The sequence below is a fragment of the Saccostrea echinata genome, unplaced genomic scaffold (genome assembly GCF_033153115.1).
Source record: "Saccostrea echinata isolate AGI-Se365-2 ecotype Australia unplaced genomic scaffold, CSIRO_AGI_Sech_v1 ptg000042l, whole genome shotgun sequence".
NCBI classification, from domain to species: Eukaryota; Metazoa; Mollusca; class Bivalvia; order Ostreida; family Ostreidae; genus Saccostrea; species Saccostrea echinata.
Window position 1 is genome coordinate 7,232,041 of NW_026889791.1, and position 23,304 is coordinate 7,255,344.

Here is a 23,304-nt window from a genome sequence, read left to right on the forward strand (position 1 = left end):
ACGTCTCAAAATTCATACCATCTTTCTCCACATGGCTCTCAAAATCTCTCTTCAGCAGACAAGAACGAGACTGGTAAACTCACACACAGTATAAAATACGTAACCGTATTAAAGAAACAAATAAAAACGAAACAATTACATATATTTAATATTTTTGTTTATTTTTAATTTACAATCTATCCAGGGAAAAATAGTTTACGGTTATTAGTCAAGCATTTAGTCTACTTCCGTTTCCAAAATGGCGACCATCGAAGAAGGAATGTAAACATGTGCTGAAGAAAGATGGCAATAACTATCAAAGAATATATTCTATACGTCAATTTATTTGAAAAAAAATTTCATATTAAATTCATAAGTAAGTGAAATAAATTATTTTTAGTAAAGTCATTAAGTAAACATGTCAAAAGAAAACGAATGTGCAAGCTGGAAATTTGCTACGATGTATTATCAATACATGTAGCTCTATGCATCTATCTTTGGACTCGGTATGAAGCAATCGGCTATTCTAATTTTCGGCTATTCGGATAAAACAAGGCTGACAACTTGACTATTCGATAAAACGGGAACCACTGTATTTATATTGGAAGCATCCTCAGGTGGTGTAGATTCAAGTTTGTTCAAATCATGACCACCGGGGGTAGGGTGGGGCCACAATGAACGTTCAAAGTTTTATATAGGAATATATAAGAAAAACCTTTAAAAATCTCAAGAACAGCAAAGCCACGGTTTGTAATATTTATATGGAAGCATCCTCAGATAGTGTAGATTCAAATTTGTTCAAATCATGACCTCCAGGGGTAGGGTGGGGCCACAATGAAAGTTCAAACTTGTAGAGAAAAAAGTCACCGTTAGTCAAAAAATTATGTAAGCAGTGTAGATTTAATTTTGTTCAAGTCATACCCCCCCCCCCCCTTTTAGGGGTAGGTTGGGACCATTTATGCATTTAAGCTTTTCAATACTAAACTGATTTTTCCTTTTTTCCTGGCCACAGTGCTCAGGTGAGTGATGTGGCCCCTGGGCCTCTTGTTTTAATGCCCCCTGCTATTTCAATTCCTAGGGACAACCCTTATGATGTGATTGGTTGATTGGAGACAGTCTTGTAATGGGTAATTTTCCTGTCAAGACAAAGTCAATTATAAACAATTGATATATAAATCAACCACATCATAGTAAATACTTAGTATTGCGATAAACTCACAATTATCTAATTTGCTGCTGCTCTTTTGCGACAGTCAAAGAAGCTCTAAATATCGAGATATTTCAGGGGCATTACATTGTTTACAGTAGTGGCAATCAAAATATATGAACAATCAGTATGCCAAAAGTACACAGTATTGCTTAAAGGCTGCACTTCATACAGTAGGTTGTCAAATTCAAAAGGTTTAAAGTATTTTATTAATTTCCAAATGTAACTATTACCAGGAAATGATTTTAATTTGGAGAGTCGACTTAGCAAAAGAAATGAACTAATAAGTAGCTCCTCTTAAGTTTTATTAGCATGGTTCACCGAATGTTTTGCAAGATGTTTCGATAGAAAATCTTCAGTTATCAATTCAGATTCAAGTTTGTTCAAATGAAGGGCCAAGCCTTCTTCCAAGGGGAGATAATTAAGAATAAGTGAAAAATTAATGGTATCTTTTAAAAATCTTCTTCTCAAGAACCACTGGACTAGGTAAGATGAAACTTATATGGAAAGTCCTCAGGTAGTGTAGATTTAAAATTGTTGAAATCATAAACCCCAGGGATAGGATGGGACCACAATGGAGGATCAAAGTTTTACATAATACAAAGAAAAAAATCTTTAAAACTCTTCTTCTCCTTAACCACTGGGCCAAGAAAGATGAAACTTATGTGGAAACATCCTGAGGTAGTGTAGATTCAAATCATGACCTGCAGGGGTAGGGCGGGGCCACAATTGATGATCAAAGTTTTACATGGGAATACATAGGAAAAATTTTCTCAAGAACCAGTGGGCCAAGAAAGATGAAACTTATATGGAAACATCTTCAGGTAGTGTAGATTCAAGTTTGTTAAAATCATGATCCCCAGGGGTAGGGTGGGGCCACAATGGAAAATGAAATTTTTTCATTGGAATAAGTAGGAAAAATCTTGTATTGTTTTGTTTAGTTTGGTGATAGGAACAAATGAGAGTGAAGATTGCACTGGCACACATGGACCAGCACTTGTAAATGGATCTAGTTTATTAGTTGTTTTAGATTGACCAGACTTAACTGTTTTGTTGATCCCTGATCACTCATTTTCTCTTGTTTTTGGGATAGCATATCTTCATCTATCAGTATATTTTGTTTAATATATAATTAATATATTACTATTCTATGGATCCTACAGGGTTGTATTGTACCCAGATGACCTTTAAGGCCCTTGGGCTCTTTGAACACTATTTCAAAGATGTTTGTTTTGTTTTTGACAGAACCTTTCTTATCCAAAGCAATGGAGCGTTTTATTGAATTTCTGACAAGTAATTTAAATCAGCTTCCTGCCCAGTTGCATGTGGTTTTATACGACATTATTAACAGAGGTAGGTGTAAGCCACGTATAGCTGAACTTGAACACACGTTGTGTGTGTGTGTGTGTGTGTGTGTGTATATATATAGATATAGATATAGATATATATATATATATATATATAAGCTATTGTTTCACTTTGTGCAGTTTTAGCTCTACTGGTTGAAGACTGGAAGAGCTAATGTGAAGGTAAGGTGTCGTCTGTCTGCTTATCTCTTTATCAGTGAAGAAGACATTTACGTCTTCGAAAGTATGTTTTTTTTTTTATATAGCATTTGCTTTATTTCACAGTTTTCACAAAAAGTTCTGTTTGAATAAAAGTATGATGTTTTAAGGAGTGCAATTGTTGCTTCCTATAGCATCTTTAAAGACAAATAAAACTAAATGGTGGTTATCAATTTAAAATTATACTTGCATCATAGTTCAAGCAAAGGGAAAATCAAAGTACTGAGAGTACTGATAGGCGGAAACATGACTGCAAGTTCATGTACTGATCAGGGGAAAAATATGAATCTATACGTCCAGACATTTCTCAACTGTAATCGTTGAAGTTATGTAAAAAATACTACATTTCGTCGTCCAGAAAAATACCAAGCTTTTGATGACTCGCCTATAAGTCGGACATAGAGTTTTGGACCAAAAGTTAACTCCCAAAAAAACGACTTATAGGCGAGTATATACGGTATTATGAAATATGTCCTTGAAATTCAATTTGTTCTTGAAATTCTAAAACCATTACATGATATGAAACACACTGCATCAAATATCTTATATAAAAGCTGAAAATATTATGATTTACATGTAGGGATAAAATAGAGCTAGAATTTTTTTTTTAATTTTATAACCTATTTACATTTGATCTATTATTGAACTTCTGGAATTTTTTATTATTATTTTTTTTAAAAATCTATGTATTTATTTGCATTGCTGCATAAAAGGCGCTACACCACTGGGAGGAGTGGATATTTTTTTTCCTGCTTGGATTAAAATATGTCATTTGAGCATGACAAACAACAAACATGAAAGTTTTTTTTTCAAGGGAGGTTGGTGGGAGTGTCCAAGTGCATTTACCTGATGATGCTTCCATATAAATATGACCAATCAGGGCTTTCCTGTTCCTGAGAAGAAGATTTTTTTAAAGATTTTTCCTAAATATTTCAATGTTAAACTTTGATCCTCCATTGTGGCCCCGCCCTACCCCCGGGGGTCATGATTTGAACAAATTTGAATCTACACTACCTGAGGATGCTTCCGTATAAATATTACTCATCATGGCTCTGATGTTCTTGAGAAGAAGATTTTTAAAGATTTTTCCTTTATATTTCTAAGTAAAACTTTGATCCTCCATTGTGGCCCCGCCCTACCCCCGGGGGTCATGATTTGAACAAACTTAAATCTACACTATCTGAGGATGCTTCCATATAAATATGACTCATCATGGCTTTGCTGTTCTTGAGAAGAAGATTTTTAAAGGTTTTTCCTATATATTTCTATGTAACACTTTGATCCTCCATTGTGGCCCCACCCTAGCCCGGGGGTCATGATTTGAACAAACTTGAATCTACACTACCTGAGGATGCTTCTACATGAGTTTCATCTTTCCTGGCCCTGTGGTTCTTGAGAAGAAGATTTTTAAAAGATGCTATTATTTTTTCACAAATTCTCTGTTATCTCCCCTTGAAAGAGGGCGTGGCCCTTCATTTGAACAAACTTGAATCCCCTTCACCCATGGATGCTTTGTGGCAAGTTTGGTTGAAATTGGCCCAGTAGTTCTGGAGAAGAAGATGAAAATTTGAAAAGTTTACGACAACGCCAACGACAACGACAGACAACGGACAAATTTCGATCAGAAAAGCTCACTTGAGCCTTCGGCTCAGGTGAGCTAAAAAGCCAGTTGGTGTTAAAATTTTGAAACAGAGTTCCAACAAAACGGACAAAACGGACGTCGCGGCCGCCATATTTGTGTCGTTGCCGCCATTTTGAATTTAATATTTTATTTATTTATGAAATTAACTAGTAAAACTGGGTTATTTAATCAGGCAAATAATAAAATCCACATGTACTAGTCTTCTGCTAAAATCTTAATATAACTGGCAGTCTTTATTCCCAACATCGTAATATCTGTTAATAAATGAACATACACACACTGTATGTTGTTGTTTATCTTTCTAGCCACCCTTATTACGACTGACTTACTTTAGATTTCAAACAACCTTTCTAAAATTGTACCATTACGTAATACACAAAGGCCAAAAAGGTCACCTAGTACAAACACCTGTGTCACGAGAAAACAATGGGGAAATTAACACTGTTTTGCACACGAAGGAAAATCTTTGCAAAATATTAAATGACTTCATGAGATTATAACATTTGACCACTGTTTATATCTCTTGAACATTTATATTTCTCCAGAATTAGGGAAATTATTCCACCTTAAGATGTACATGCATATAATTTACAAAACAAACATGAAGTCTAAATAATACGTATTTTCTGAGAGAGAGAGAGAGAGAGAGAGAGAGAGAGAGAGAGATTTTCCCAACTTGAGATGAAACTAGTACGTACAAAGCAAATATTGATTAAACAATAATATTTATTAATGAGAGAGAGAAAGATTTAGAGAGAGATTTATTCCCAACTTCAGATGTAATTTACTACAAGTCTCAATTTCACATCTCTTCTGTTGAACTTAACAGTGGATGTGGCTGTGGACTGCAACGGATGAGAAAAACATTGGTATAGTAAAGATGTCTAAAAAGCCCCCCTTTTTTCTTAGAAAAAAAAAAAATCTCAGCTCACAACAAAATAGAAAAATAAATGTCTGCATAAGTAATATTAATAGCAGTATATAATGCAATTCATTATATGAATAATTTTTAGATAAAGAAAATTCTGCATATAAACAGTCACTGTGGTACCTTTATGTTAGCCCTTAATCATCCCCACCTTTTTATTCATATCCTCTGTAGATAGTACAGGTATGTAAAACTGTATTACTATACTAATATAATTATGCTTATTTATTATTTTTTATGATTAAATTTCAACAGTTATATAAAAAAAAATTAATTTAGGTGTATGGTAAAAAAAAAAAACAACCCCCCCCCCCCAAATATTCAATTTAACTAAATAGCCATTCTGCAAAATGACTAAGTCCAAATTAGGTACAAAAAAGTTACACAGGAAAATGACGAAGTCCTGAAAAGTTATGTTTTAGTTACATCTGAAAATGGCTAAGTCCAAAAAGGTACAAAAAAGTTATACAGTAAAATGACAAAGTCCAGAAAAGTTATCTTTTAGTTACACCAGAAAATGGCTAAGTTCAAAAGGTACAAAAAAGTTATACAGTAAAATGACAAAGTCCAGAAAAGTTATATTTTAGTTACATCTAAAAATGGCTAAGTCCATTTTAGGTACAGAAAAGTTATAACTAAAAAGTAACTTTTTCTTGAGGTACAAAAAAGTTACAGAAAAGTTATAACTTAGTCATAACTTATTTTGGTATGGGTAATACTACAAGCATTGGGTAGGTCCTTCTGTTTTCTTCATAGACAGAGGAATATTTAGATGCTTGAAAAGGGTACAAAGCAATGCCATGGTTCTTTCTCCAATCATATCTGATTTATCAATAGTGAGAAAATCATCTAATAAATGAAACATATTTTCAATACCATAATTGTTTTTGGCTATCCAACATATAGTTTGCGATAAACAATCAAAAATTCTTGGAGAACTGAGACTTCCAAATGGTAAACGAACAAGGTAGTATTATTGGTTTTTCCACTTGATACATAATAAATGCCATAAATTTGGTGCCACAGGTATCAGTTTAAAAGTATCACTTATGTCTGTTTTGCAAAAAATAGCATTTCTTCCTAAATCTTGAATCTTTTTAATAGCATCATCCACTTTTACATATCTAAGACACTTGTCTTTGTCTATTAAATCGTTGACACTGTCTATCTCGTTGTTTTCGTGTGGTGAAGAAAGATCAAGAATTAATCTTTTCTTTCTTGAGTATTTTCCTGTAGCAATTCCTATTGGACTTACCCTGTATTTTGAAAAGGGCAAGGTGTCTAATGGACCCACTAAATGTCCCTTTTTAACTTCAGCATCAATTAATTGTTCCACTGTTTGTGGGTCCTCTCTAGCAGTTTTTAGTTTCTACATTCAAAAGATTGATCAATGTTAACATCATCTCCCATAAATATATCGAAACCACTTTGAAGTCCATCTGTTAAGTACTTGACAAAGTTTTTATCGGGATGGTTCGTTAGTTCCATTTGTAATCTTTCTATATTTATAGGAGTTGTTGCCTTCATATTGGTTTTAAATTTACTGTCTAGTCACATTTTAGGTTCAACTGGTGTTTTCTTGGCTTTAACATTGGTTGTCATTTTATCTGCATTTGATTTTGAGCATTTGCTTTTCCCATGCTTAGGGGACATGCAGGAAGAATACACGTGTTCTTCTGCAATAGGGTAAAGCACATCATGTGTAATTGAAGTTTACTTACTACAAATTGGCACGCCCTCATGGTACAAAATTTGTCGATCATATTTATCTTTTCTCTGGTACATTTTCTTTCCTCCTTGCTTAACATCATCTGTATTCTTGCTTACATTCTCCAAACACATTGAAGTGACATAAGCTGTAGAATTACAAACATCACATGAATTCACATCTGCCCCGGCAACAACTCGTTTTAGCAATTCATCATCTCCCTTTGACAAGTCAATTAAAATCTGTTTTTGTTTTAGAGTGATAGCACATTTAGCTGAGAACAGCTTATGGTATTCGAAGAACTTGGTGGGCCAGATGTTAATTTCAATAATATGGGCCAAGTAGCCATCAAGTTCATTTTACCTCCAGGGGTACGCTGTTGGTGCACACACGATTCTCTTATAACAACAGAAAGCTGTCACAAATTCAAATATGCTCAGATTAATCACCAAACGTTTATCTGGTTTGTCATCTTTTTTGTCCAGTTGAATCTCAAACAAGGGAATCAATAATGCACATAGATTTACATCTTCACCTCTTAAGAGTGAAACATTTTGAATGATACTCTTATCGATAAATTTAACACTAAACCAAGCTATGATGCTGCTATGGACTATGCAGATCTATCTTTATTTATCTGCCATGTTATCTTAAACCAGTAGTACGATTTCATAAATTTGAAATCTTGATCCCGACTCAAATTTGACATCAGAAAGAAAAAATTCCATTTTTCTCAATTTTATTTATTTTTTTTTCCTGAAAATTCAAAACTTGAGCGGCAGGTTTGTAAACCTAAAAATAAAAAAATGCTGGCCTTTATCAAATTATATAATGTTCAATATTGTGCTGCAATGCATTCTTCTGATTTGTATGTAGAATTTATCGTATTTTTATTTACATGCATTTATAGTACACCTATTTCTACTAATCAATAGGATATCAAAAAGAAAAAATCGGTAATTTTATTATGCACAAATCACATCACTCAAAAACTTTTTTCCTTCCAAATACTACCTTGTATAACAAACAAACTGTAAGTTCTACTTTCACTTCCTTAAAGTTGGGTTTGACGACATGCAAGCAAGCATTAATGTGTTTCCATTGTGTGTGTGTTGGGGGGGGGGGGGGCTTTATGAATGCACAATTCTTTGATTCTTTGAGCCTATATCCTTCAGCTTAGAGATCAGTTTGGGGTGACATAAGCTATAGCTTGCAATAACAGACAGACTTTCTAGTTTCAATTATAATTGTCTAAATTCTTCAATCACAATTTGTTAATTTTAACTATATATCCAACATAACTTGACAAGTATAAAATGTTAGTTATGTCAGTGCTCATTTGTAAATAGTAGACTTGTGATTTGCCAACTTAAGACATGCAATTAAATACATGTATTTAGATCTGTATATACATTTTCAAGTTCCAGGAAATTTTCCAAAAGGAGGGGATGGTTCATACCCACTAAAAAGTTATCCAAATGCAAAATACCTATTTATCATGTGTTGTGTGTAAAAAAAAAAAAGGGGGTTGTGGGGTTGTGGACATTTCTCATTGAGAAGTTGTATTTTTTCAATATATATGAGGGCTGTTCAGAAATTATGAGACATTGTGTTTATTCTTCTAATGAATGCCTTTGGCATCTACATTTGATAAACACCAAGAATTTATGAAAGCAGGAAATGTTTTTCAAATATTTTATTTCTTCTTTTCAATACTATATTAATGTGTTAATGGTAGGGGTACTCGGAGCAATCATTGAATCAGATGTTGAAAATATGTAACTCCTACATTTATACTCCAGGTTAATCTATAGAAAGGGAGAAAATAAATCAAGTTATGTTTATAGCTTTTAAATTTTATTTTGACTTCATTTTGTGCAAGTTTGATAGAATTTCAATCAGAAATACGAAGACCATTAAAAAGTTTAAGCACAGTACAGAAATCTGATTTTAACGACAAAATGAATTTTGACGTCAAGGCAGCACAGGGATCATACCTATAATTTTGTGTAGCACTGTGGAGAACTCTTATCCAGACTAATGGACTGCTAAAACAATAACAATGCACAAAAAAAATGTGTCTAAGGGTTTTTTTCTGACAAATAATTCAACCAGAGTAAAAACAATTGGCACTGTGTGATGCTATGTCAACCTGTATTTGACACTTCATATATTTTTACGTTATGGTAACAACAACACAGATTTTTTTTCTTTTTCTTGAAAACCGTTTAAGAAAAGGGTGAGTTTGATTTCTTGAATGTTATATGTGGTGACAGAGAAAGATGGATTGATTGATTGTATGAAGGGCTTCAAAGAGCTAGGTTCACCTTATGCATAAAATGGCCCTGTAGATATACCAATTTATTGACCAACACTTTATGTTCCATTTTAAACATCAAGATAAAGTAGAGACTTAGTGCTTTCATTTCCTATTAAAAATTTTCTCCTTAAAGCCAATGTCTTGGAAAACAGCTTCATGGAATTGCAATGTTCTCGAATTTTAAGGAAAACAAGTATATTTGAGTACTTTCACAGAAGAGACCCTCTGATCTAAAAAATAAAACATGTTTTATAATCCTCAGAAATAGTTCTATCATTTAATATTTGCAAGTTTTAGATCAGAGGTTGCGCTCTATATTAAATATTGAAAAATAGGTTTAAAAATTGGCTGTTTTGTAGAATTTTTCAGGGTATGAGGAAAATGATGCATTTCATGACTTCATAATGAATTGGCTAGCCAGAAAATTATGTCATTTTTGATAAATACGCAGTCATCAAAGGTCTAAATGATATTTAATGCATTGTCAACCAAAACCAAGCAGTTTCAGCTTTTCTGAAATTCACAGGGCCGAAAAAGGCCCTAAATGAACCTTGTTCTTTAGACCTTTACTCGGCACTCAGGGCCATTGAGCAGTGAGGGTTCTTTAACGTGCCAACGCCCAGTACGTAAGTACGTCTCATCCAAAAGACCCGCAACTTTCACTTCAAAGTGCTGAGCACTTGGCGAAGGAACAGTTGCTACCTATTTTTTATCGACTTAGGTCAGTCACAGCTGTGTTTCCAACACACAACTTTCCGATCACGGAGCGAGCGCTCTACCGACTGAGCTACCACAGAGAAAGAAGAATTAACGCTTCCCAATCATTGCAACATGAGAAAAAAATCTATGGCTGACGTGATGTTGAAATGATGCTGCTCCAGGTCAATAGACATATGCAAGTTTATAATATCACTGGGACTTATCTAATTATCCTATTAATTAGAAATTTTGCACATTTGTTTTACTTGATCTTGATAAAATGTTGGCAAATTTTCATGAATGTATCTCTTTCCTTATTGAGTAAAAGTAAAATAATGTCTCAATTTGCAGGCTTGGGGCAAATTACATTGTAAAGTAATGCTTTACATTACCATTACTTCAAGAATTTGGGCATTAAATTACCATTACCATTACTCTTATTTCCTAAAGTAATGCATTACATTACCATTACTTAAGTAAATTAATGCATTACCATTACTTCTGGGCATTTTCAAAAATAGAAATACAAAACATTTGCAACTATTTAATTATTCATGGGAAGTTCAAGCTTTTCAATTGCCATTAAGATAAAAGTATACAATATATTATGCACTTTTTGTGTAAATATTGATGTTATAAAGCGCCAGTTTAACTTTTGGGGACTTTGACCCCTCCCCAAAACTATCTAAATTAATTGGAAATAGATCGTTTGGATCTCGTACCTTAAATTATGAAAAAAAATATAATGCATAGACAAACTTGTAAAAAGGGTTGGACAGAATGTACATTTTGCTCTGCTAAAAGTAGAATGTCTGTCTTCTATTCCTTTTGGTATTACAATGGATTTGTCATGGTCAGCACAAACAAGACCAGCTCAATTAATGTTTCATAAACACAGTCAGGGGAAAGGGACTGGTTTGGGGGCGCTTCTCAAAACAATACTTTGTTTTAATTGTTACCTAACCCTAGGGTCATTGTGTGTTTTGATGACACTCTATTCAAAAGGTGGCAATTATCAGTTTGTTTGCAGTGTACATTAATTAGTGTATCTCATACACATGTACCAGAATTATTTTTTAAAGGAATTTTTAAAAAATATTCTTTGGAATTAAATGTTACCTAAAATAAATATGAAAATTAAATACATGTATATGCTAACTTTACTCTGAACAGAATATAAAGTGTATTTAAATAGATACAGAGAGTTTATTTAAATAATTTTTTTCATTCATTTCTATCATTAAAAAAATTATTTAATCTAAACAAAAGTTGCCATGTCCATTTTTATTCCCATATCGAAAATGAATACAAAAATAATACAAGAAAAAAAATACTAAAATAATACCAAAAAAGTATTTTTTAATGACCAAATTTGGAACCCTCTAAATCTTGGTTCCAATTTAGGTAAAAAATAATAGACTTTTTAAAAGCCAAACACAGAAAAATATATTTTTAATATACTTTATTTTTTCGAAATAATACAGAAATAATACACATGACCTGTAAAAACGTATTGTTTTTGTACTTTTGTATTATTTCTCTATTTTCCTCTCCAAAGTATAAAAATAATACAGTCCATAGAAAAGTATAGAAAAAATACAGAATGTATTAATTTTGTAGTAGCATATATTATTTTTGTATTTTTTCACCTTTAAGAATTAAGATACAAAAAAAATATAGAATATATTAATTTTGTATCACATATATTATTTTTGTATTTTTTCATCTGGAACAATTAAAAGTACAAAAAAGATATAAAATATGAAAATAATACAGTACATAGAAAAGTATGAAAAAAATATAGAATGTATTAATTTTGTATTAATATGTATTGTTTTTGTATTTTTATCAGCATGAAGGATTGTATTTCAAAATATCAAAAAAGTACAAGAATGATAGACAAAAAATACATTGAAATGCTTAAAATAATACAAAACAGAGTTTTAAAAAGTACAAAAATGATCATGGGCAAAAAAAAATTATTTGAAGAAAAGGGGTTGGAGATTGAGGTTCTTAACAACATCTATTGATTGTTATTCAAAAATCTTTTATTTATTTGAAGTATTTGTTAAATAACAATTTTAGTAACTCAGTCAGATTACCTTAAATGTACAAATAGCTAATTAAAAAGTAATTAATGTGGCCAGGCTACTGATTCAGCTACCAATTGTAGTCTTGATCTTTCTTTTTACATATAATCTGCTCTTCAATAGTCTTGATCTTTTTCACAAGTTTTAACTTATCCTGTTTTCTTTGTACTTTTACCAAATGTTTCAATCTTCTCTCTGCTTTGCTGTTTCTTTTGTATGGAAAAGGTAGAGGAGTGTTTACTTTGTTGCAATCAGTCTCCTCATGTATTCGCTTTCCTTGGTTCATATATATGATCCTGTGTACCATGATTATGCTGAACTTCTGTTTTTCGATCCATTTTATTCGCGAGCAAGTGAGAGTTTATTCAAAATCACCTCCAGCTTTCTCAACACGTCCTGGGAAGAATTTTCAAAATGGCATGGGTGAAATATTGTAAACCAATCAGAGAACGGTACGGAAGATTTTTAAAATCTGACCAATCATATTGTGTCATATATACGGAAATTACCGATGTTGAGATGGGAACAGTTAGAGAAAACATATTTACATGGTTTTAAATATCTTGAATCAATTGAACAAACCTAAAATTATGTTAGAAAAAAACGATGTTCAATTTAATCATCAGAATCATTCTTTTATTCCTTACGGAATTTACCGATTACGAAACATCGTTATTTCCGGTCATCATTTCCGCTGAGAGCAGCCATTTTTATATTCAAGTTGACCTGTGAAGTAGACCATAAAGTTCAAATATAATGATCAAAACGAGCAGGAGATACATAAGATATAGCCTTTTTGACGGACAACTTAACTCATACGTACGGTACCAGAGATTGAAATAATGTTTAACAACTATCCTTTACACCAATTTCACAACATTTTCTATATTATTTTATGAAATTCTTTCATAATAATTTCTTATTTAATTTTTTTTTTTTAAAAGCGGATAATTAAATAGTTCTATTCCATGTAATTGTAATATGTACTGAATTAAATATATTGTATACTAAATTGAGTTGTATAGTCAAGAAAACATTGTAGGTACTGTACATGTAATTAGTGGAACTCTCCATGTTGTTGTTGTTTTTTTTTTTGTTTTGTTTTTTTTGTTGGGATGTGTTTTCAGGGGTAAATCATATTTGAGTAGTATAACATGTACTCATCTATTGTTAGCCTGCAGGTGGCCACCTGTGCTGTTGGCGATAGTTGTAAACACTCGGTTGTAAACACGCTGTAAAATTTTCAACACAAAAAGAAAGTCTGAAACTCTGAAACTTCAAAATTTACCACGTGTTTACAAGTATCATGTACAGAACAGGTGTCCCCTTAGACATATCTATCCCTTTCCAAATGACAATTTCACACCTAGTAAAGACATATGTTTTAAAAATGAAATTGTTTAGTTAAATTTAAACTACTGAAGTTTTCTGTTCTAAATAGCAATTAAATGTAAATAGTATAAAAGCAACCTTTTATAGCAGTGGTCTTAATTAATAAAATCTGAGAAAAAATATTAATTCCAACAGACTTATTGCAAGGACATTCTGTAAATTTTCCTAAGTTCAAAGAAATACAAATTTCAGTAAAAGAAAACACTAAGTCCAAAATAAATATTAAAAAAATACATACTGACGGTATAGTATTTTTTGAAAAATTATTAAGTCCAAATTTAATACAAAAATAATACAGATTAACTGTATGTAATTTTCTGTAAAATTACTAAGTTCAATTTTAATACAGAAAAAAATACACTTGAAAAAACTAAGTCCACAAAAATACAAAAATGATATACTGAAAATAATTTAAGTCCCAAAAAATACAAAAATAATACCCTGTAAAAAATCAAAGTCAGAATTTAATACAAAAATAATCTACCTATTTTTTGGTGATACAAAAATAATATATTTTTTTGTGTATTAAGTTTAAACAATACGAAAATGATTCTATTAAAAATATATAAAAAATATACTTTTATGTATTATTTTTTGATATGGGATATTCTTTTTTTTCAAATAGGTATATATACAAATTAATGCTTTGTAATGCTATGTAATGCCAGAATTACTCTGGATTTGAGAAAGTAATGTAATACATTACTATTAAATGTAATGCAATTTTTTTGGTATTACACATTACTAGCATTATATATACTTTGAGTTTAAGTAATCCATTGCATCATTTCCATTACATTTAGCATTACCCCAGCCTGGACTCTCAATAATTTCCGAATACCCTTCCTATATCTATCTATCTATCTATCTATATATCTATATCTATATATATATATATATATATATATATATATATATATATATATATATATATATATACAGTAAACTTATTTTATAACGTACTCGGTTATAAAGTATCTCCGGATGTAAAGTAGCCATTCCATAGTCCCGGCAACGTATCTATATATTTCATTGAAAAAAACACTGCTTACAACGTATTTGTATATAACGTAGTATCGCTTATAAAGTATTAGAAATTTGGTCCCGTTACATAATTACACCTCTTATAACGTATTCTGACACGTGGTTTCACACATTTTCAGAGCATTGACTGTGGATTAGTCACGGTTTGTTGACTTCATAGCTTCTCTGTAATGGGTATTTTTCTAACGAGGTTTCTTTGTTGTTTCAGGTAGGTGTATTTATAATAAATTGTTTGAATAAAGTTCATCGAGTAGATGTACTCGTAATTGTTTGAATAAAAATTCATCTTTGAGTCAGTAAATAGCAATATAACCGAAAATGATATATTTAAACTAGTGAAAGAAAAATACATTGATTCAATATCAGTAGACTGCGACGACAGCGAGGACGACGAGGTCATGCCTGACATGTGCATACCATCTACCCAGACGATCAAAGGACATTAGTCCGAAGTTTTCAGGACTCTGGCAACTCTGGAGACTTTTGTAAATTACGGACTTTTTATATGATCTGACGATCATCAAGATTGTACAGCACTTAAGGGGAAGAAGGACCTTTAGCTGAAAAAATACTTGTCATTCAATTTTTTTTATATTTTGTATATTTCTGATTAAGTATGTCCCACATATCTTAAAGCAGTTATATCATTAGGTTTCTTACCTTATTTTAGAGATATTGATTGACAAATACTATGCCCTACAGTATCAAAGTGGAGTTTTAATTCTCCACGTTTCCGGGCTCTTTACTCTGTCCATAATGGGATTTTTAAAGCATATATAAAAATATGTAAGTGAACATGTATGTTTTAAAATATTTTAGAGTTTGAATAGAGTTTAAAATTCTATCATTCAATATTTTTAAATTTACGTTGAAATGCAAGTCCTTCTAATTATTGATTAACTGTAAAAATTTCGAATGGTGAAGCTGACCTCAATATTGCACAGGACATCGTTAAAGACGACATAAGCAGGACAAAAACTTGTCATGTTTACATTTCTCGAGTACGGGAAAAACCATCTATGACGTCACATGTAAGCTAAATATACCTACATAAGATTTCCGTCATCAGCCATGCAAAAATAATTTTTTGTGTTCCCCGTTTCTCAAAATATTTCATCATATACTGATTATGACCTGTTTTTACATAATAATACCGCCCCTGTATTCACCGAGTATGATCTTGCTGTACTAACAGATCGTGTATGACGTCACCGATGAATTGGACACGCAGTTTAGGGAAACAGAGGAGTGGATCAATCTTTTTCATAATTTGTTAATGTTTGCAAGAATGTTAAACTTTTCATTTTTTTAGGTCACCTGAGTTTACTCAGGTGACCTATTGCTATCTGTTTTCGTCCGTCGGCGTGCGTCGTGCGTCGTCCGTCGTGCGTTAACATTTGAACATTTTCAGCTTCTTCTCTGGAACCACTGAACCAATTTCAACCAAATTTGGCACATAGCATCTATATGTGAAGGGGAGTAAAAATTGTGAAATTCATGACCCCTACCCCCCTGGGGCCTGAGGGGTGGGGCTAAAACCATCAGAATTAATGCAATCTTTAAAAATCTTCTTCTTTACTCCTGGGCATCAAGCAGGCAAACTGTTGGCATGAATGTAATAAGCACTGAGCCCTCTACCTAAATTGTGAAATTTATGGCCCCAGGGTCAGGGGTTCTGGTGCTAGGGTGGGGCTCTGTTGAATATGTAGTGAAAAGCATTATTCTTAAAAAATCTTCTCCTCTGCTCTTCGGTATTTAGGAAACAAACAATATGCATAGTTATGATGAGGAAAGGTGTCTCTTCTAAAATTGTGAATTTCATGGCCCCTGGGTCAGGGGTTCTGGTGTTAGGGCAGGTATCTAATGATTATATAGTGAAAATGCATTAATTATTCAAAAATCTTCTCCTCTGCTCCTGGGTACTAAGCCGATGAACTAAGTACATAGTTATGATGAGAAAGAGTGCCTCTTCCAAAATTGTGAATTTCGTGGCCCAAGGGTCAGGGGTTCTGGTGTTAGGGTGGGGCTCTGTTGAATATATAGTGATAATGCATTATTTCTTTAAAAAGCTTCTTCTGTGCTCTTGGATATTATGAAAACAAAATAAATACATAGTTATGATGATGAAAGGTGCCTCTTCCAAAATTGTGAATTTCATGGCCCCAGGGTCAGGGGTTCTGGTGTTAGGGCAGCGTTCTGTTGAATATACATGTATAGTGAAAATGCATTATTTCTTTTAAAAATCTTCTCTGATCCTGGGCAAACAAACTGAAGGCATAGTTATGATGAATAAGGGTGCCTATTCCTATGTTGTGAATTTCATGGCCCCCTGGTCAGGGGTTCTGGTTTTAGGGCGGGGCTCTAATGATTACATAGTAAAAATGCAATAATTCTTTGACAATCTTCTCCTTTTCTCCTGGGTAATAAGCCGATGAACTAAGAGTATAGTTATGATATGTAAGGGTGCCTGTTCCAATATTGTGAAATTCATGGCCCCTAGGTCAGGGGTTCTGGGGTTAGGGTGGGGCTCTGTTGAATATATAGTGATAATGCATTATTTCTTTAAAAATCTTTTTCTTTGATCCTGGGTATTTAACAAACAAACTGATGCATAGTTATGATGAGTAAAGGTGCCTCTTCCAAAATTATGAATTTCATGGCCCCTGGGTCAGGGGTTCTGGTGTTAGGGTGGGGCTCTAATGATTACATAGTAAAAATGCAATAATTCTTTGAAAATCTTCTTCTTTTCTCCTGGGTATTAAGCTGATGAACTAAGAGTATTGTTATGATATGTAAGGATGCCTCTTCCAAAATTGTGAATTTTATGGCCCCTGCATCATGGTTCTGGTGTTAGGGCAGGGCTCTAATGATTACATAGTGAAAATGCATTAATTCATTGATAATCCTCTGCTCTCTTTCTGGGTATTAAGTAAGCTTACTCAATGTAAAATTATGATGAGCAAGTGTGCCTCTTTCGAAATTGTGAATTTCATGGCCTCTGGTTTAAAACATGAATCCATTGTGGCGAAGTTGTTGCATGATACTCAGGTGACCTATAAGGCCCGTGGGCCTCTTGTTTAATATTAGAGGGTAATTAAAGAAAAAAATTGTCAAAAAATTATACAAGAACTGATGCTTTACACGTTTTGCACTTATATAAACGGAGACTATGACGTAGTTAAACGAAGTCATGTGACCATGTGTCCTTCATCCCCTTAAGTGATTTTGAAATAATTATACTTTGTGAAAATAGAATGTTACTGAATATTAATCTTTCTTAATATAAGAAATGAAATAAATATACCTTTAAATCATTTATTTACATACTCTACATACTTTAAAATATTAATAACACACTAGCGGTTTGAAAAGTGCTTACGGTAAAGGTGTACTGAGTACTTCCGGTCTCCGTTTATAACGTACACCGGTTATAACGTAGGATTTACCACAGTCCCCTGAGATACGTTATAAAAGATGTTTACTGTATATATATATATATATATATATATATATATATATATACATTTATACATACGAGGGGTTATCAAAAAGTTCGTGGACTGATGCGATAAAATTAATACTATGTAGTCTGTGCTTACAAAATTTACGAAGAACATAAATCAACAAATGTTTAAGAAATGTTGAATTTTTTAGCTTGATACGTTGATAATTTGCCAAATTATTCTAAAATAAAAAAGAAATTATATGATCACCCGGCGCTGTCGCCGTTTAGTTTCATGACGTCCGACAACGTCATTGTTTCTCAATGTCCACTCCGTCTACCTTATACACTTATCTTGATGTGATTACCTGGAGTTAAGTAAGGACTTAAGTCCGTCTTGTTTATGTGACTAAACAATGTCATGAACAGCTGCTTTCAATGCATATAATATTGTAAATGTATCTATACATAAGGAAAGATCCTCACTTGATTATACCAGAATACTTAGCTTGATGGAGTTCAATTTCTACCACACATGATCAACGTCACTTTTCGACGTGACTGATTTTTGACACCCTCACTACATTGACTTTAACTGTGCATCTTTCATCTCTCTGAATCTTTTTGTCTATTTAAAACGAGTACTCTGGATGTGTTTTATTTTTTCTGTAGCCCGTTTAAACATTCCCTAGGTCTATACCAGTTTTTCCAGGTGCGAAACTTTAAAGAATGTTGGAAACAGTAACCCCTCCTCCTTTTTGACGTCATTTTTGAACCCTTAATTGTTTGTACACTCCATATAAATTTACGATAAAATTTCATAGAATTTACAGAATGGGGTAAAAATTGCAAATTTTACGGAACAATTGTGTTGTACCACATGCCTGGATTAACCGGAGTTTTTGACGACAAATACTCATATCAAAAGAGTTTTTCTCAGTTACACTCAGGTAGAAAAAACGTCATATTTGAGGTTGCGCCGCTTGGACATATCATTGCTTACAAAAACAATAACAATTTATTAAAAAAATAAAACTTATGATTTATGGTTTATTCTATCGATAGAAAAGATGATGCTAACTAAATGTATTAAAATTCATTGATGTACCTAAAGCGGTTTTAATTTTATGGCGCTAGTCCACGAACTTTTTGATAACCCCTCGTATATATATATATATATATATATATATATATATATATATATATATATAAATATGTATGACATTTCTTTCACTTACAAGGAGTCTAATAATTCCTGAATAGAATGGGGTGTTCCAAGGTTATTTCTTGATTATTTTACTGTATAAAATTCATAAATAAATCTCAGGGGTCCAGACAGCTTCAACACCTCAAACCCCCTCCCACTGAATCTGCCATTTACTCTGCATAATTCCTGAAAAGAATGGTGAGTTCCAAGGTTATTTCTTGATTATTTTACTGTATAAAATTCATAATTAAATCTCAGGGGTCCAGACAGCTTCAACACCTCAAACCCCCTCCCACTGAATCAAAAATATGCTGAAATTGAAAACGTTACAGGATTGTTGGGACATTTTTACTACTGTATATCCCTTCCATTCTATGACTATGACTATCAAAGATAATATTACATGTATTATTTACAGTCTTAAGGACAGATGGGAAATTGATATATAGACTTTTTTCAGCCTTTTTTATATACAGTTGAAGTTCAGTATCTCAAACACGGATATCTCAAATACCATGGATATGTCAAAATGATATTGAAGTCCCAGCTACTTATTGTTTAAGTATTTTACCCTGGGTATCTCAAATCCTTGGATATCTAGAAGTGTTTTCTTGGCCCCATCGAGTTCAAGATAATGAGGTTTGATGGTATGTATTTTTTTTAATGGTAAGATGAAGGGGACAAATGATTAAAATTGTTAAAAAGCAAAAATTAAAAGTTGCTACCCTTATAGGGCCCTCTTTTGTCTGAATAGGCTTTAGCATAATTTACAAATCACAAAAGTACAATTAACATTTCACGAGTTAAGAAATTGCAAGTCTATGAATTACACATAAGCATTGACATAACTTGCATTTACATTTTACACTTGTCAAGTTATGTTGCAGTTTGAGAGATTGTAATCATTAACTCACTTGAAAACTTAAATAAAACTAATTACTGTTTTTCTAAAGTCATGACACCAGACAAACATCATCTTAACCTTACTTATGTGGACATGACAATGAACCAGTTTAAGTGCTTAACTACGGTATACTAAAAAGATTAGGGATGTCATAGTTCTTTTAAATAACCCTGAAAAGCACTCCAAGTTGTTCAGTTTGGTTTTGGTTCTATTTTTCGGGATTTCTGTTCGGGTCTGGTTTGTGTATTAGACATACCTGTCAACATGGCCAAAATTTTTTGGGGGAGAAAACACGCGAAAACTTTTTGTAAATAAAAAATCGCACATTTCACTGTATTATAAAACAAAAATAAACAACATACAATTAAAAACATTTTTAGCTCAAGTGAGCTTTTCTGATCACATTTTGTCTGTAGTCCGTCTGTCTGTCCGTCTGTCTGTAAACTTTTCAAATTTTCGACTTCTTCTCCAGAACCACTGAGCCAATTTCAATCAAACTTGCCACAAAGCATCCTTGGGTGAAGAGGATTCAAGTTTGTTCAAATGAAGGGCCACGCCCTCTTTCAATTGGAGATAATTAAGAATTAGTGAAAAATTAATAGCATCTTTTAAAAATCTTTTTCTCAAGAACCACAAGGCCAGGAAAGATGAAACTCATGTGGAAACATCCTCAGGTAGTGTAGATTCAAGTTTGTTCAAATCATGACCCCCAGGGGTAGGGTGGGGCCACAATGGAGGATCAAAGTTTTACATAGAAATATATAGGAAAAATCTTTAAAAATCTTCTTCTCAAGAACAGCAAAGCCATGATGAGTTATATTTTTATGGAAGCATCCTCAGGTAGTGTAGATTCAAGTTTGTTCAAATCATGACCCCAGGGGGTAGGGTGGGGCCACAATGGAGGATCAAAGTTTTACATAGAAATATATAGGAAAAATCTTTAAAAATCTTCTTCTCAAGAACAGCAAAGCCCTGATTGGTCATATTTATGTGGAAGCATCCTCAGGTAGTGTAGATTCAAGTTTAGTCAAATCATGACCCCAGGGGGTAGGGTGAGGCGACAATGGGGGATCAAAGTTTTACATAGAAATATATAGAAAAAATTTTAAAAAATCTTCTTCTCAGGAACAGCAAAGCCCTGATTGGTCATATTTATGTGGAAGCATCCTCAGGTAGTGTAGATTCTATTTTGTTCAAATCATGACCCCCGGGGGTAGGGTGGGGCAACAATGGGGGATCAAAGTTTTACATAGAAATATATAGGAAATTTTTTTTAAAATCTTCTTCTCAGGAACAGCAAAGCCCTGATTGGTCATATTTATGTGGAAGCATCCTCAGGTAGTGTAGATTCTATTTTGTTCAAATCATGACCCCCGGGGTAGGGTTGGGCCACAATGGAGCTCTTAATAGTCTTACTCAAAGTCTTAAATAGAAATATAGGAAAATATCTTCTTCTAAAGAACTGCAAAGCCATGATTAGTCATTTTGATATGGAAGCATCCTCAGGTAGTGTAGATTCAAGTTTGTTCAAATCATGACCCCTGGGATAGGGAAGAGCCACAATAGGGGATCAAATTTTTACAAAGGAATATATGGGAATTTTTTTAAAAAAATCTTCTCAAGTACAACAAAGCCATTTGTTAAATTGACGTGGAAGCATCATCAGGTAGTTTAAAATCCCCCCCCCCCCCCCCCCCCCCCCCCCGGTAATCTTTTCAATACTGAACTGATTTGTGCTTTTGCCTAGCCAATGTGCTCAGGTGAGCGATGTGGCCCATGGGCCTCTTGTTTAAATATTATTATTTATTTATAAAATTTACAACTTTTTATTCATACATTGTTTATGAGTACCATATGTAATTTTTTGAAATTATAAAAAAAAAATATGTTCTTCACTGTATAGTATGCATGTCCATAAGAGTGTAATTTGAATAATATTCATGGCAAATATCATAGTTTAACTTGGCAATTAGAAAAATTAATAAGGTTCTGCAGACAGTCTGAGTTTCCAGCTTTTAATTGATGGATGAATGGATTTTTCTCACTAGTAGGGAGCAAGAGAGCTGTGTCCTGGATTTAAAGATCTGAAATTGAAATAACTGGAAGTAATCAAAACTTACATCCTTTAAAATAACATGTGTAATCTAGTATGAATGAAATACATGGATTCTCAGATCCTCTATTCTTTCTGTTACTCTCATTATAATATAGAATAGAACAGAATAGGATTTATTACCAAATCAGGGCCCAATGGGCATAAACATATAACATCTATAATTACAGATAGGAGAACAGACAGAATACAACATATAATGAAGAGCAATTATATGATTTTTTCCTTAAAATCTCTATCATTATTGTAGTCATGTTCTAATATGATAAATAAATAAACTAAACTAATTGAATTGTTCTAATATTTTAAAATTCAGAAACTTTATTACCCTGTTTAGCTGCGTAAATTCAAAGAAGTCTTCTAAAGGTACTGTCATGTTGCTCTGCAGTTTCAGGGGCTTTTATATGCTGATGTTGATGCAGGATTTGCTAAGTCACTGAATCTCATAATCTGCGGCGTTCCCTCTGCAGACTCTTCATTAGCTACCATGAAATAGTTTCCCTTTCCTCATTAAATTGATAATAGAGTACTGTAGTTTATATCTTTCCAGATCACTGTATTGTTTATGGAGGAATTGTTTTGTCTTAGGTACTTGTAAACTTATTTGCAGCAAAGTATCAAGTATATCCATACCGTTATTTACCATCCTTTTTAGCAAAATTTCCACATCTGGCATCTCTGTCTTTGATAATATACACTTTTAATGAGAATAGAGAGCAATTACAACTGCAATTACATCTGGTAGCACAGTTGACACCTTGTTGATTACCTGTTATCAGTGGCAATAAACAGATTATCTACCGATAAACACTGCATGACCTCCATTTTTGTGTGTTGACTTCTCGGTATTTTACGAACTGAAGTAGGTAAAAAATCGGGATTTTTTCAAAATCGGTAGAAACGGCGATTAAAAAAACTATCGGGAGACATGCGGTAGGGAGGGTTCAAAATCGGTAGACTCCCGATAAATTCGGGAGAGTTGACAGGTATGGTATTAGAATCTGTTTGGTTTCGAAATCAAAAGAATGATGACAACAACACTATAACAGTGATAACTAAACATC

The 23,304-nt window shown here is 32.9% G+C and overlaps 1 protein-coding gene across 1 annotated transcript in view; it reads left to right on the forward strand.

Moving 5' to 3' along the window:
* The window catches only part of LOC133201052 (ATP-dependent RNA helicase SUV3 homolog, mitochondrial-like), a 99,754-nt gene that overhangs the window by 23,901 nt on the left and 52,549 nt on the right, over positions 1-23,304 (forward strand). The window contains exon 3 of the mRNA XM_061336853.1: positions 2,432-2,539. Within this exon, the coding sequence (XP_061192837.1) occupies positions 2,432-2,539 (108 nt within the window). The remainder of the gene's footprint in view (positions 1-2,431; positions 2,540-23,304) is intronic.